Source organism: Gopherus evgoodei, chromosome 3, assembly GCF_007399415.2.
Source record: "Gopherus evgoodei ecotype Sinaloan lineage chromosome 3, rGopEvg1_v1.p, whole genome shotgun sequence".
Taxonomy (NCBI): domain Eukaryota; kingdom Metazoa; phylum Chordata; order Testudines; family Testudinidae; genus Gopherus; species Gopherus evgoodei.
In genome coordinates, this window is record NC_044324.1 from 51,691,835 (window position 1) to 51,708,255 (window position 16,421).

General features: G+C 38.2%; 1 protein-coding gene across 2 annotated transcripts in view; it reads right to left on the reverse strand.

Annotated features, from left to right (window-relative positions):
• CSMD1 (CUB and Sushi multiple domains 1) overlaps window positions 1-16,421 on the reverse strand; it is a 2,060,432-nt gene that overhangs the window by 516,426 nt on the left and 1,527,585 nt on the right. For both annotated transcript variants that reach the window (XM_030555566.1, XM_030555565.1), the window contains exons 13-15: window positions 5,680-5,862; window positions 2,633-2,959; window positions 1,602-1,796 (exon numbers count right to left, since the gene is read on the reverse strand). In XM_030555566.1, coding sequence (XP_030411426.1) covers window positions 1,602-1,796; window positions 2,633-2,959; window positions 5,680-5,862 — 705 coding nt within the window. The remainder of the gene's footprint in view (window positions 1-1,601; window positions 1,797-2,632; window positions 2,960-5,679; window positions 5,863-16,421) is intronic.

A 16,421-nucleotide genomic window follows, 5' to 3' on the forward strand; every position in this document is an offset into this window, starting at 1 on the left:
AAAAAATAAACCTTCTGTCAGAATTAAAAAAAAAATCTACACTAAGAAATAGCTTTTAAATAAACGACATTTTTATTTTAAGTTGAAAGAACTGCACTTACTGAAAAATTATTAGTCTTTTAGATTGGTGAATTAAGACCCTAATCCTGTTCCTATTGAAATCAATGACAAATGTCCTAAAAGATTCAGTGGGAGAAGGATAAAACCGTACAAATGTATTTCCTTAAAGACAATCATTTCAGTATTTGTTTCTCCCTGCTCATTCTTTCCCTGTGCTCTCAACATGGTTCCTTTGCTTGTGCACCTATGAAAACTTTCTAATGAAGTTTTACAAAGAGGATATTGAATCCTGAACCAATTATTTGTACAGAATTTAAAAATTAGAAAACTTGGTTTGATGAAGAAACCTCCTCGGAATAGACTGTTCTTGCTTTAGGCAAAAACTGCTCCATCAAGCAGTTGATTACATGGTCCTATTAAGATTAGGAATCTTGCTAGTGCAGCACTTAAGTTTACATCTAACACATCTTATCAAATTGCTGCCAGCTTTTTTCAGTATCTCTAAATTTCTTTAAAATGCACACTATCTTTCAAGAAATGATTTCTTGCACAGCCAGAATACTGACAGAAATATGGGCTAGATCCTTAGTTGGTGTAATTCAGTGTAGCTCCACTGACATCAATAGAATTATGACGATTTACACTATGAAGGTCTAGCCCTATATCTACAAAAATATATCAGTGAGTATTTGGAACTAATCTGAGGTCAGAGGACATGCAACTTGTTGACCATAATGTTTACATAAGAAAAATGGTTACTTACTTCTTGGCTTAAGTTTGTGTAATGCCCTGCCACTTATCCATTAGAAAATAATGGATTTGGCCTATTATACCGTTATATTTCTATATTATATTTGGCACAGCAAAGTGAGATAGTATTCTGTACAGCTGATCTAATTAATATATTTTCCTAGGCAAGGCTAAAAAAACAAAGTTGGAATTTTCAGGTCAAGTAATTTTGGAGACATAATGAGCATTTAGGAATTTTTCACTCTCTCTCTCACACACACACGTATATTTTCAAAGTACCAGAATTTTTAAAATGTATTTATTCTTGGAATTTTGGTAAAAATGAAGGAATCTGCCCCATAATCACGTGACATTCAAAAATTCCAGGGGATATGTTTGTTTTGGGAAAGTTATAGGGAGAATTTACAATTCAGGCTTATAATAGGAAGCTAGCTTCAGCCTAAACTATAGGGCAGCTACCACCATTCCATTATATGCCATATGTATCTAAATTACCATATCCTTTCACTAGCCATAACTCACAGTTAATAGACAAAGGTGGTGGTCAAAATTTCAACACATCTACAACAAAAAGTTTTCAAGTGATACTCTATTCTTTGAAAGATGTGTATATTGTCTTAAGATATTACATACTATTCTCTATTCACGGAAACTATTGTAAACAAACAAACAAACTGATAAACAAAAGCCAAAATAGTCTTGATTATGTTCTAAATGTGAAAAGGAAATAAAAAATAAAATAGTTATACTATGTAAGACAGTAGCGACAAAAGAAGGCTAGTGTCCCTTACCTTCACAGCGTGGGACAGTGGAGCTCCACACAACATTTCCATCCTGCATAATGCAGGTTATGGATTCAGAGCCTTGGGTTTTAACAAAGCCATCATCACAATGAAAAGAAACAGAACTTCCCAGAAGGAATCTGTCTCCAAAACGTCTTCCGTTTATGGGAATTCCAGGATCATGGCACTCATTCTGACCAAAGGCTGATTTAAAAAAAGAAAAAAATAGAACAAAAGCCTCAGATTACTTGTGCAAGAATGACAGCAAAAATTCTACATTAAATCTACTTACATTAACACAAAGTACACTTAAGATAGGTGAAATTTTTTTTAATGTGTATTTAGTGCTTGGCAAGGCACCATATTGAAAGACTGATTTATCCATAGGACAGGAAAAATCACAGGCTGCAAGAGAACAAGCCTTACTGCCCAATTTACCTCCAACCTAAGAGGAAGATCTCTTGGAGTAAGAGGGCAGTCACCATGCCTACTCTACCCTTGCCTCACCCAAAATTTCCAAAAGGGCCAGTAGTTTGTAGCAAGCGTGGCAGTGTTACTTTCAGGACAGCATCTGTTATCAGACATCTCAACAAAGAGCACCTTAGACTTAGGCACTTCAACAGATATATGAAGGAGGGGTTACCAAGTAACAGATGCAATTATACATTTTTACACACATCATACTAGTTTCTTAATTTAAAAAATATTGAAAATAAGAGTTATTGGTTCTAAGCTGTTTATATAGTAAAAGTAAACAATCAGAGATTACACAGAATGTTGGAAAACTAACTGAAAACAGTAACTCTTCAGTGAAAGAGTGTCATATGTATGCTATATAGATACTATAATTTTTGCAATTTACATTAAAGACTAAGACCTCATATCTTAAAATTACACATACAGTGGTTTTCCTTCAGATATTTAATTAGCTGTTTGTCTAAACACACACATTCTTAATTCATTTTTGTATTATTGTGACCAAAGAAAGGGTTTAATTAAAATGTTATATTTAATATCAAACTAGACAAACAGGTGCTTACTTGTATAGGTGATATTAAAGCCTCTTCCAGTGGTAGAGTGATCTGACTGAAATTCAAGTCTTACTATGTGCCCACTGCTAGCCAGCTGGGAAGGGACCTCATTGCCAGAAAAAGTGCCAAGAGCTGGTAAATCAGAAATCCCATCATCCTTCACTGTAAGGTAGTCAAACTGAGGCTCCACATCAAAATCATTGAAAATCAGATGAATCCTGCTTCCCGGCTCCGAAATAATCAACCATACACAGTTCATGTTGTTCCCATACTCCTCAGGGTAGTTTGGTGAAAGAATAATTCCAGATGGTGTAGTGAAGTTGAAGAAGCATGAGACTAAGAGAGACAATAACAGACTCTCAAAATAACATTTAGCAATAATACAAAACATGTTTCTTTTTACTTTTGTTTTCTGTGGAAAATGGATGGTTTTGAAGATTGGGCTAACAAATCGTGACTCCTGCTAGCTGAAGCTTGTAATGGGATCATGTTTAATAATGTCAGACTACTTCCCTGGTCTAGCATTTATTTCAGCCTTTTTATGCATTTATGATTTTTTAGTTCCTCACATGTGGCTATATGACACTGTCAGAGCTTTCAAGTTATTTATTGTTAGAAGCACAAACAGAATCCTTTTCAAAAGAGTACATAACAATAGTGTTGTGAACTAAATGAATGTGCATAAAAGTAGTGGAGTCTGGATGCATGTCTGCTGGTTTGAGAGTAGTAATGGAGTTTGTGTGAACACTCATGTGACAATCAAAAATGACATGTGAAGCCAATTTGTGCCAGTAAGGCATAAGCTCATGTAGTGGATAGTGTAAGTCTTCACTTGCGTGAGGTGGTGGTCTAAAAGGTTCCAAAGAAGAATGCTCACTAAGGCCATGTCTACCCTAGTGAGCTCACCGTGGCATAGCTGTACCAATCCAGCTGTGTCACTGTAAGATCACTCATGTAGCCTCTCATCATCATAATAAAATCACCTCAACTCTCCCATCAACATAATAAAACCATCTCAATGAGCGGCAGCAGCTATGCTGGTGGGAGAAGTTCTCCTGCTAAGAGCGCTATGCTCACTACCATTCATGCCGGCAAAACTTCTGTCACTCCGGGGGTTGTTTTTTCACAACCTTGAGTGATATAAATTTTGCCAGCATGAGTTGTAGTGTAGACATGGCCTAATCCACTTCTAAAACAGAGGCAATATATGCTCACCTCTACTACTGGCCAACTCTGGTAGATGGTACAAGTGGGAGAAAAGAAGTAAATCATGATTCTGTTTCATTCTTTTTGGGATGGCTTACACCCCGAACACCACTAGCCAGGAACAATTCCTGGTATTCAGAGTTGTGGTTGGTATCTGAGCAGGGAGTACATAGAGTAAGGGGAAGATTCATTGCACCCCACACAAAGGCTGGACATTTTCTATCCCTTACCCTGTTTCAATTTGAAATCAATGTTTTGACTGTTTAATAATACATTTTCTCTTGTCTTATAGGACTTAAGTAACTGTTTTGAAAATGTTGTTTCCAGAGTTAAAATTTTAAGCTAAACTGATTACTGAAATGAAAAGTCCAATTACAGACACAAACACACACACACACAATGATTCTCAAAAGGCTGCCACACTCTTCTGCACAACCCATTTGTGCGAAAGGATCCTGCATATGCAAATTATATCAGCCGAATGAACAAGTAACAAGATCTGTCCCCTGTGCATGTCCTCTGACCTGTGGAGGATCATGGTGGGGGAAGGGTGAATGCACGGACAAAGTTGTGCACACACAATTGGAGATCTGTTGAAGCAACAGTGAAAACCTGGCCCACTATGTATAGCAGATTTAGAAAAATTAAAAGCCTGATCTCAATTTTAAAGCAGGTTGTAATTTTAAATACATCTTATTTTTAAAAAGAAAACTGCAATATTACTAGTTTGTGAACTATGAAAACACAGATTTGCATCAGTTTTCAGTTTTCTGAATATTTGGTGAACCATCACCTCACTATTACTAAAAGTAGGCATGTTTTTGAAAAGGAAATATTGCAAAAATCCACTTCTTCTACCCTCAATAATTATAATTAAATTATTAAAATAACCTATTTGTCTCAAACATAAATTGGATAATTTTTGAAACACACAAACAAGGAAACATAAAATAACTAGCCATTTTAAAAGTAAAGTTATTTATGACCATAGTGTGGAAGTAGTTACACCAATATAAATCTGTTTATACCAGCACAGCTTACTCATATACGGGATGGGGAATAAGCTACACTGGTAAAACAGCACTAAGGGTTGTACTCATATTGCTATTTCAGTAAAACGAAAATCTCACCTCTAACCACCACAGTTAAACCTGTACAAAAACTGCGTGTAGACCAATGTTAGCAACACAAGCCCCGTTAACTTTTTAAATTGTGCTCCAAAGTGCTTGTGAAAATGACCTCAAAAGACAAGTCCCTGTGCTATACTTGTAAAACTGCAAGAAGGTGTTCATTTTCTAAAAATGGTGAAGATAGATAAAAAGCATAATTTACTTGCCCACTTGCAAAGATTTACTCTGTTTTACTTCTGAATTATATAAATTGACATCATTTAAATGCATCCAAAGTGCAAACTTGACTATAAATATTTTTTATTGGCTAAAAGAAAAAAAAATCACATCCACTGATCTTACCTATCATGTTCTGTGCTGAATAACCCCATATTGCTTAAATTATTATGCAACCTTATTAAGTTGTTAAAAAAAGAAAGATTTTACTGATGTGTATATGCAGAGTACTTCACCCTGCCAGAATCACTAGATATGTGCTATGATATCCTACTGAACACTTTTGTGCTATTAGCAATCTCTCAATTAGGGTTTTATTCAACTCACATTTACATTAAAAGTATTAAATGTTTCAATTAAATACAAAATCTGGTAGAGTTATCACTGAACACGTCTTCAAGGTCTTTTGAAATGTTTCCCTGCTGGTGAGTTGCAAGTGCCAAAAAAAAGGAATAGGCTGAGGTCAAGAATTTAGTAGGAAGGAAAAATCAAAGCAATTCTTACAAACACAGCTGGGTTTGTTGCCAGACCACTGGTTATTTTGTTGGCACGTGATCATTCTCTCTCCCACAAGTTCAAAAGCTGCCTGACATTCAAAGGTAAGTGTGTCTCTATGTAGAAAACTACTGCCAGTCCTTTTTCCATATGATGGTGTTCCTGGGTCTCCGCAACCTCCTTTCTCAATTTCTGAATTTGGAAGAGATAAACAAAATACTGAATATAAACATGTATTTGCATACCATGCATATTTCAATACCAGAAACTGCTTCAGACATTTAGCAGTATGTCCAGAAATAACATTTAAAAATAATAATAGACCAAAAGTTAAATTTTCAAAAGCACATACTGACGTGACTTAGAGTCTAATTGAAAGTCAATGGAAATGGGAATTAGGTCTTTTTGAAAATTGTATCCCAAATAATCAAAACCAATTGCATTAACTGATATTATATTCCCTTTAGGAGTGGTGTGACTGTGAAAAGTAGATTGGACACCTTCTTGCTCAGCAGATCTGTTTACCAAGCTCAATCCTGCATCATTGAAGTGAATAAATAGTTCTCCCATTGATTTCAGAAGGGAAAGGATTGTGGCCCTTGCTTCTCATTATGTGTATTCACTTCCTTGAGACAAAAGAGGTTTCACCACTTTTACTCGTGGTAGCAATACATCCAATACAGTCAAAGAGATGGATTATATTCTGTTTTGTGCATCATAGAATTTAGATAGCAATTCTTTCAAACTGAGGGGCCATATTTACACCTGTGTAATCCTGGGTATATCTGAGAACAGAATTTAAAACAATAGCAGTTGCCGTGGTATAACCATGGATAGAAGTGGGTCTGCAGATTCAGTGATGATTGTTTAGCAACAAAGAATACACTCAAACTCCAATTTCAGTTTGCAGGGCTGTTAGTAACAGGATTAAAAAATAAAAACAAAAAGCATTTTATTGGACAGTCCAAGAAGCTTGCTATTTAATCAATGAAACACAATAAAGCTGAAACCCAATCATGATATGTTATACTCTAAAAAGTAGAACCACAGTATTTTCCAAATACAATCAGCTACAGTGGAAATAGAACAATATTTTAAATTATGGTTCCTATTAGGGTCAAATGTCAACTTTTGAGTAGTCATAAGTATTATAATTAAAGGCATACTGAGGATTAACTAATACTGATGTCAGATGAAGTTAAACATCAAATATGTTTGTAACTATCAGCTGGTAATTAATACAGAAATATTTTCTTGTGAAACCTATGTTAAGTGAGAATATTAGATGCATGAAATATAAATATTAAATAATGAGAGAAGTAGTATTACAGTACAGTAACTAAATGATTGTTATTGACAACTAGCACCCAATTCTACCTACACCATTAAATTAAAAGGGAGTTTTGCCACTGATTGTGGATGGAGCAGGAGCAAGATCTATATGTTTTTCCATACATAAAGTAAACTTTTTTGTTACATCCATAACAAATAAATCCTGGCCTCAGTGAAGTCAATGGCAAAACTCCTGATTTCAACAGGGCAGGTTTTACCTAAGACTCTTTATAAGAAATGTTATCAGGGATAACAACAAACTTCCACCCTCACTGAATATTATTAAATATTACTGATTCTCGAACTCTATTAAAAAGATAGCTATTGTCAAATATTACTAAATCTACCATGTGTTAATTCCCAACAGCTTGGATATATGATGACATTCTCCTTCTCCAACAGAAATGTTTAATATGCAAAAGTTCATCAGGTTTGATTTATTACCATAGGTGTAGTCAATCCACTGTGTTTAGAGCCTTTAATGCAGAGGCTTTCAAACTTTTTTTCCGGTGACCCCTTTCACATAGCAAGTCTCTGAGGTGACCCCCCCCTTAAAAATAAACACTTTTTTATATATTTAATACCATTATAAATGCTGGAGGCAAAGTGGAGTTTGGGGTGGAGGCTGACAGCTACTGACCCCCCATGTAATAACCTTGCAACTCCCAATGGTCCCGACCCCCAGTTTGAGAACCCCTGTTTTAAAGCATCTATGATCAGATTGCTGATGAATATGCAGAAATGTCGGCCATAAATATCACCAGAGTACATGTAGTTCATCAGCAGAGGTGGATTTATACATATTTTCCTGAGCAATTGCAAGATTAAACTTTGGAGAGAAAAAAATATCAGCAGCCACTCCACTGAGGAGCTCTAAGTAGTTTTGAAATCAGCTGCTATATTTAAAACAAAACAAAAAAAACATTTATATCACTAGAAACCTAAACCATACCAGAAGCCAGCATCAAAAGAACATTCATCTTCTGTGACCAGTACATGAATATATATAAATAGTTATCAATGAGGAACTGCATCTCTTTAAAAACTGGTAATACCTACAACAAATGCCATGACCACTGATCCACTAAATCTTTATTGTTACAAGCAGTTGTACAGTATAATTTAACCTGACTATGCTAATGAGCCAACACATTTTAATGGTAAACTAATATGAATAATCAATACGAAATTATTATAGCCTGCAGTAGAGTAGAAGCTAAAGGCTCAGTTCAAGATATAGCTTAGCAATGAATGATCCTAAGCACTACATTCCAAAAACTCTATCCGATCTTGGGTCAAATCAGAGCTGCATTGCCTCAGAAGGAGCTTTAGAAGCACAACGCCTGCTGGAGCTTCACAGAAGCACAGCTGATGACTCATTCCTTAAAAGATTGCTGAGAGTTCTCCCTTCCATGTCCAACCAACTTTGCATTACCCAAATTGAACAGATATCAGAAAACTGGGGAAGAGAACTAAGATTTTCACAGAAGCTTCTTAGAGTTAACTATCTTAAGCTTGGTCTACACTATGACTTTAGGTTGAATTTAGCAGCATTAACTCTATTTAAGCCTGGACCCGTCCACACGACGAAGCCCCTTTTTTCGACTTAAAGGGCTCTTTAAATCGATTTCTTTACTTCACCTCTGATGAGGGGATTAGCGCTGAAATCGGCCTTGCCGGGTCAAATTTGGGATAGTGTGGATGCAATTCGATGGTACTGACCTCCAGGAGCTATTCCAGAGTGCTCCATTGTGACTGCTCTGGACAGTGCTCTCAACTCATATGCACTGGCCAGGTAGACAGGAAAAGGTCCGCAAACTTTTGAATTTCATTTCCTGTTTGGCCAGTGTGTTTGCAGAGCTCATCATCATGACGTGCCCATTGCCAGGGCCCATTGCCCTGCCCGTACTTTGTGAGAAGTCTATGACCATGTCCCTCTCGTCACCACGCTGCCATCACCTCCTCGCCTGGTTTTGCGCGAAACAATTGTCTCCTGTTGCTCAGATGGAGAGAGGGGCGACTGACGACATGGCTTACAGGGAATTAAAATCAATAAAAAGAGTGGCTTTGCATCAAGGAGAAACACAAACAACTGACACATAGATTGGCCCCCTCAAGGATTAAACTCAAAGGATTTAGCAGGCCGTTGATTTCACGAAACAAATTGGGTCAATTTCTTGTTTTGATCCATCTATCTTTTACATCTTAGGCTGGCAGCAGACGGCGCAGTATGACTGCAAGCCAAAATCTCCCAACAAGTCAGTAGCAAGAGGAAGGAGTCCTGATTTTTATTATCTTACTAAAAAAAATAGGCTTCTCAGCTTCCCCACATTTTATTCTTTCTTTCAAAAAGATGATCAAGGTGACTTGATTATGGTGTGCAAGTGATATCTCTAAGGGAAAATACCAGATTCTAATGGGCTTTTTAATCACCAACAAAAAGGCATAACAAGGATAAGTGGCTGGAACCAGGGACATCAGAATTGGGGAGACCTGGGAGGCCATTCACCTCCCCCCCACTTTTCAAAGTAGAAATTTGGCACACATGTTTATTAGCCACTGGAACAAATTACCAACAGGAATGGTGGATTCTCCATCTCTTGAAACCTTCAAGTCAAGACTGGATGCCTTTCCGGAAGAGATGCTTAGACAAACACTCAATACAGGAGCAATCAGTCAAAATTACATGGCCTATATTATACAGCAGCTCATACTAGGTTAACTAATGGTCTCTTTTGGCCTAAAAAAAAAAACTATGAAATCTATAAAAAATTTATTTTTCTCTATCAAAACTACTCAACATTACTACATCATGCTGTATTATTAGTCTGAAAGTAGAACAATGAAAATGACCTCTACTTGCTTTAATTTTAGATACATTTTATAAAATAGATCATTAACTTCTACCTTTGTCCAAGAATCTCTGATTTTTCTCTCACAATTGCCATGACCAAAACCAAAATACCCCAACCCACAACCAAACACGAATTCTATACATTTTAGAAAACTCACTCTCTTTCTCTCTCTCCCTCCCCTATAGGTAGTATTTTTATAAATTTCTTATGGAGTCTCCTTCCAAAAATCTTTCCATGCACTCTTGTCCCTTAATAAACTTTACTTCAGATGTTTTTTCTTCTTGTAAATAGACTCACCTATAGCCCTGGAGTGATAAAACTGACAAAGCTTTGCTATAAATAGCTGCCAGTTTTTAGTAGTAAACTCTAAGATAATTACTTGACTTTTGTTGATAATTCTTTTGTAAAGAGTAAGTATAAACATGTGTCTCAGGCCAAAACTCCATGGGCAGCAGAACAGAGTATTCAGGACTTATGTCTCTTCCGGTAACATTCTCTTCATTCTTAATTGCTTTAAAGAGCATAACCAAGAATGTAACCCTGACTCTCTTTCTGTTTCCCTGACTGTGGGACAGTTTCAGAGCTGTTCTAAATTAGGCATGTTCTGGCAGCCACAAACAGTGGAAGAACAGTGATGTTCTGGCCACAAACCCTTTTGCTCATCTGTGCCCTGTATGCCAGGTGCTGTGAGTGGAATGGTAGTAAAGAGCAGGTTACGTCAGGTGTATGCCACCCTAGCCATTTTCCCAAACCAAGAAGATTGTTAAATCAGCTTTATGTCCCTTTTCCATTGTCAGAGCAAAGCAAAGGAACTAGAGAATTGTCCAAAAATCTGACCTTATATATTTATATATGAGGAATATTATTTGGTTATGTTTGCTCTCTGTGTCAAGTACCATATTTTATTTAATTATCAGAGGGTAGCCGTGTTAGTCTGGATCTGTAAAAGCAGCAAAGAATCCTGTGGCACCTTATAGACTAACAGACGTTTTGGAGCATGAGCTTTCGTGGGTGAATACCCACTTCCTCAGATGCATGTAATGGAAATATCCAGGGGCAGGTATATATATGTGTGCTAGCAAGCAAGCTAGAGATAATGAGGTCAGTTCAATCAGGGAGGATGAGGCCCTGTTCTAGCAGTTGAGGTGAACTTCAGGACCAGACTTCAAAGAGAAACTGCTGAGCTTCAGTTCATCTGCAAATTTGACACCATCAGCTCAGGATTGAACAAAGACTGTGAATGGCTTGCCAATTACAGAACCAGTTTCTCCTCTCTTGGTTTTCACACCTCAACTGCTAGAACAGGGCCTCATCCTCCCTGATTGAACTGACCTCGTTATCTCTAGCTTGCTTGCTAGCACACATATATATACCTGCCCTTGGATATTTCCATTACATGCATCTGAGGAAGTGGGTATTCACCCACGAAAGCTCATGCTCCAAAACGTCTGTTAGTCTATAAGGTGCCACAGGATTCTTTGCTGCTTTTATTTAATTATTCACAATACTTTTTATATACTTTTGTTTTGTTACAAAGTTTACTTTCATTGTTTCTTTTTATGCCTGTCAGCTGATTGTCAGGCACTAGATTAAAAAACTAGTTAGCAAAGTGACTGAATTAACTGAGGATGAATCTTGAACATTATTTCAACTCAAACTCAAACCAGCACCCCACCCTGTGGTTTGCAGGTGGCCACTGCACCAGATGTATGAAAAGGGATCCCCCCTCTGGCCAAACTAGGAGGAGCTGTACTGAGTCTGTCTCAGTTAGAAGTTCCTTTTGCATAACTCAAACCTAGCATAGAAAGCTGTTAAAGTGAAGAACATCAAAATAAAAGCTATTCAGTGTTGTTTTGTTAACCTACTTAAAGCGGCAATACAAACTCCATTCCTTTAGGATTATTTCTGTACTCATTCAAACCCAGGTTTCTTTGATCTAAGTGATTAGAGCTGTATGAACTTCATGACATTTGCAAATAAGCTCTCAAACTCCATTTGAAATATCAGCTTCCTCTGCTTACCTAAAATATTAACGTGAATCTTATTCAGTTCTTTCCAACTTTTATGTTCTCTTTTTCAGTGGTTTGGGGAAAGGCTTTTCATCTTGTTTGCAAACTAGCAATAACCACCAACTTTGGGGGCATATTCTCTTCTTATGTGGGTAGAGTGACAGATTAAATTATGGCAGTTTCAAAATAACATTTAACCTATGATTAAGGAAGAACTATTGGTAATGTGAGGGTGTTAGACTACAAACCAAGCCTTTCTAGATGAGAAATCTTTGCATTACTTGAATCTACAAAACTGAAAGATTCAAGTAGTTGATCACTGATTCCGTATTATAACTTTTGTGGTTTTGATATAGTTAGTTATGGCAGTCATTTGACATTTTTTCCTGTTGCTGGACTGTAATTACACACTTCCGATTAAGCACCTGTTACCATTATGTTTTCAAACATTTCAGCTGACGTTTTGGTGAAACACCATAATCTGACAATAAATCACATGTAAAGAGAATACTAATACCTAGTACGACAACTTTAATCTAAAAATATTAATAGCATATAACATTTTAATGATGTATTTGCATAAATGGAACTGAATCAAACTAAATATTCACTCGTCTACACTTCATAAATGTTTTAAACAATGTGGCAGATGGAACAAAGCATATTTTCTGTTGTGATGTTCAATTTAGAAGATACCGCAAAGACAAATACCCTTACAGTTTTGTGACCTTTTCCAAAATTCAGCTTTGTTACTCAAAGTACAAAATTCATGAATTCCATACTGACCATAAATAAGTCAATACAATATTTAGGGAGGTTGAGAGTTAGAAAGTGGTAACTTTTAAAAACAGCAAGTTGGGCAGTTGTAAATAAATATTCATGTAGTCAGGAAATTTAATGAGGATCCTTCCTGAACATGGATGCTCTAAATTGTCTGCAGTGAGGGCAGACATCTGTAAATCCCCTGTTAAGGAACAGAGGAAATTCAGTCTCAATCCATGACTTTAGACACAGCAATCTCTGAGATCACTGATCCTTGGCAGCCTATTTTTATGGTTCAGCAACAGCCTTTAAAGGCTATGAGGGACTGGGTCCAAATTTTCCTTTTCCAGAAGCAAGACTGCTTGGGAAAAAGCATTATCCAAAAATAAAGGATTCTTTTTAATGAATCCAGCTTGGAATTTCCAAAATCTGTTTTTGGTTTGTTTGTTTGTAAAATTAATGGTGGGAAATTAATTGTAAGAGTATGTAGCAAAATGAGCAAAGCTCAGAGATATATCATTTTAATCCCACATACACACAAATATTTGCAGCAGGCTAAAACATCAGGCTTAATCAATGTATGCACATCCTGACATAAAAATTAAATCACTTTGCTATATAGTGATCACACACAAAAGATTTCTACCAGTTTGAAAGCTAGAAACTGGTTACATTTTTCGAATGAACAGAAGTAAGTTGAGTCATAATTTCAGCTTCATTGAGGGTGCTTTGGTGGTCCAAAGCATCCTTAAAGCCAGTTTAACTGGCAAGTGGATGATTCTATCAGTGTAGAGGAATCTTGAAATAATGCAAGGACAAAATAGCTGGTCCAACACCACCCATCCCTCTCACATAGGTTAAGAAGAGTAACCTATACATTTCTCCATCCCAGCCATATCCTCCCACTCCCTCCATTAGAATGGTCCCTTGGGACTGTGGGCAGCTTAGAATAAAATGCAGCACCTCTGAGGCTGCTCTAATTTATAACAGGGACTAACCCAACAACCAGACAACCACAGGAACAGGACGAATTAAAAGGTGAGGTAAAGTCCCCTTTGTGTCTCTTGTCTCCAAGAGCTGTACTGAGCTCAACCTGGATGTAGCCCAAAGGTGCCCTTAAAGGTGATCACTGTAGTGAACTTTGTTTATGGATTTTTTCAAGTTGTTAAATATAGTCATCTGATAGTGCAATTCAATAATGAACTAATTACTTCAAACACAGTGTATTCAGCAAAACAGTATTTAACTTGTTTTCCTAGTATATTGTCACATATCTGTTAAGCACTTGAACAGTACTTAACATAGAATTGTTCCTTTGAGTTGTCAGAGCATGTTAGAGTGGGTGCATATGCACTAATGATGGTGGCATGACGTTTGGCATTTAGTGGGAAGCATAGTTTCAGCAATCTTTCATTGATACCCACTAGAAGGTCTGGGAATTGATGCATCAATGAGGTTTTTATTGCCAGATCAACTCCATGTATTCCGTCCACTGTCTCAGTCTTACCCTTCCAGAAGAAGGTGTAACCACTTCCTGGTTCGCTCAAGAAACCTTCCCCAGGCAATCTTGTTTTGCTTAATGCCGCTATATCAATGTTGTAGCGGGCTAGTTCTCGAGCAATGAGAGCTATCCTTCTCTCAGGTCTTGTAACAGCTTCTCAATCCATGAGGGCACAAACATTCCATACACCAATGGCAAGTTTTCTCAAATTTTTCTTTTGGTTTCAGCTGCAGATTGGGTTAAACTGCCAGCCGCGACTTGCTAGCCAGCTGTTGTAGGGCAGGCAATTTTTAGGCCATCTTTTCTAGGCCCCTCCCTTACTAGGGTGAGCAGTGCTGTCCTAAAGAGGGTTGCTCAGATGCCTGGGATGCTGCCGGGCAACTCTGCTGCCCCAAGTACAGAGCTGGAAGACCACCTATCCACAGGCCGCCTGCATGCACGATGGGATTATGACTCCCAGTGGTAACCTCCACCTGTCGCTTTGCCCCTCCCCCCATCACCACAGGACTTGGGTAGTATGATGATGTTTGATTATTTGCACAGGATCTGTGCGTGAAAGCTTTTTAAGTGGCAGAGCCGTTGAATGGGAGCAATCCCACTCTCTCGACCTCAGAAGCCAAACACCAATGGTACGAAAAATCGTCATGACTGGTAACTTCCTTGGTTGCAGTGGATGGCCTTGACGTCTTTTGTGCCTCATCAAGCTCTTCGCTTTCCACAAAGCATTGCAGAACCACCTTCTTGGCCGTTGGGTCATAGTGATCTCTTTCGCTCAGTCTGCCGGAGCTGATGTCGCATGCAGGTAGGCATATCCCTAATTCACTGAGGGTTTGAATCCCATCAGTTACACTCACCTGGTTTGGCTGGCCTGTCGAAGCCATTGCCCAGGGTGCGGCCACTGCGCATGCTGCAGCTACTTGGAGCCACAGGTGAGAGCTGAGTGACAGGTGGGGACCAAAGTGGACAGACTACCCCTGAAGGGTTACGACAAGTCCCCCCATCAGAGGTACTATCCCTCCCTGGGCACCCCATATACCCCAATTCTATGAAGATCTCGACAGACTGATCAAGGCCACACCTGTAACAGACAAACTGGAGATTTCAAAGCCCAAGTCGGGGCTGACAATGAGAACTGGAAAGGAGTCACTGGGCCACATTGTGTAGGCAAAATGAACAGCAACGGACTATTCCTTTTGAGCCTTTGTTCTGCAAATGACCTGAACATTACCAACACTCTGTTCCGGCAAACGGATAAATACAAAACGACGTGGATGCATCCTACATCCAAACAGTGGCATCTGATAGATTATGCCATTGTCAGATGGCGAGACATCCGAGTCGTAATGATCACCAGAGTAATGCGAGGCGCAGAGTGCTGGACAGACCACAGATTAGTCAGTACGTCTCTCCAACTTTACATCGCTCCCTGTCGGCACAAACGCCCTAAGCATGTGCGACCTGCTTTCAACATAGCCAAACTGAAAGATGCTCAATGTTTCAACAACTTTCAGAAGAGTCTTGATGACAAACTGATATCCCATGGACAACTGATAGTACTGCAACCAAAAAGTGGGACCAGTTCAAGCAGATGGTGACTGACACAGCAATAACATCTCTTGGACCAAAGAAAAGAACACATCAGGACTGGTTTGATGAGAACCAAGAAGAAATATGCTCAGCTCTGGAAGTAAAGAGAAAAGCCTTTATCGAATGGCATAATGATCCCTCCTCAGTCTCCAAACGGGACCATTTCAATTACTTTCAGAGCAAAATACAGAAAGACCTCCATCAGATACAGAACAACTGGTGGGAGAGCAAAGCCAAAGAAATTGAGCACTATGCTGAAACCCACAACTCAAAGATGTTCTTCAGTGCTATTAAGACTGTCTATGGACCTTCTAAACTAAAGACCACCCCACTGCTCTCATCAGACAACACAATGCTGATTAAAGATAAAGAAGGCATCAACGAAAGATGGCAAGAACACTTTAGCCACCTTCTCAATAGACTATCAACAGTGAATAATAACCTCCTCAATGAAATTCCACAACAACCTGCTCTGACAGATCTTGACTCTCTGCCCACTATAGATGAGATTAAGAAAGCTGTTAGCCAGATGAGTTCAAGAAAAGCTCCTGGAAAAGATGAGATATCAGCAGAGATAAACAAAGCAGCAGGTCCAGCAGCACTAGCAGCATTACACAGCGTGATCATCAGCATCTGGGAGGATGAAAACATACCACAGGACCTCCGCGATGCTACTATTGTCTCTCTTTTCAAGAACAAAGGCAG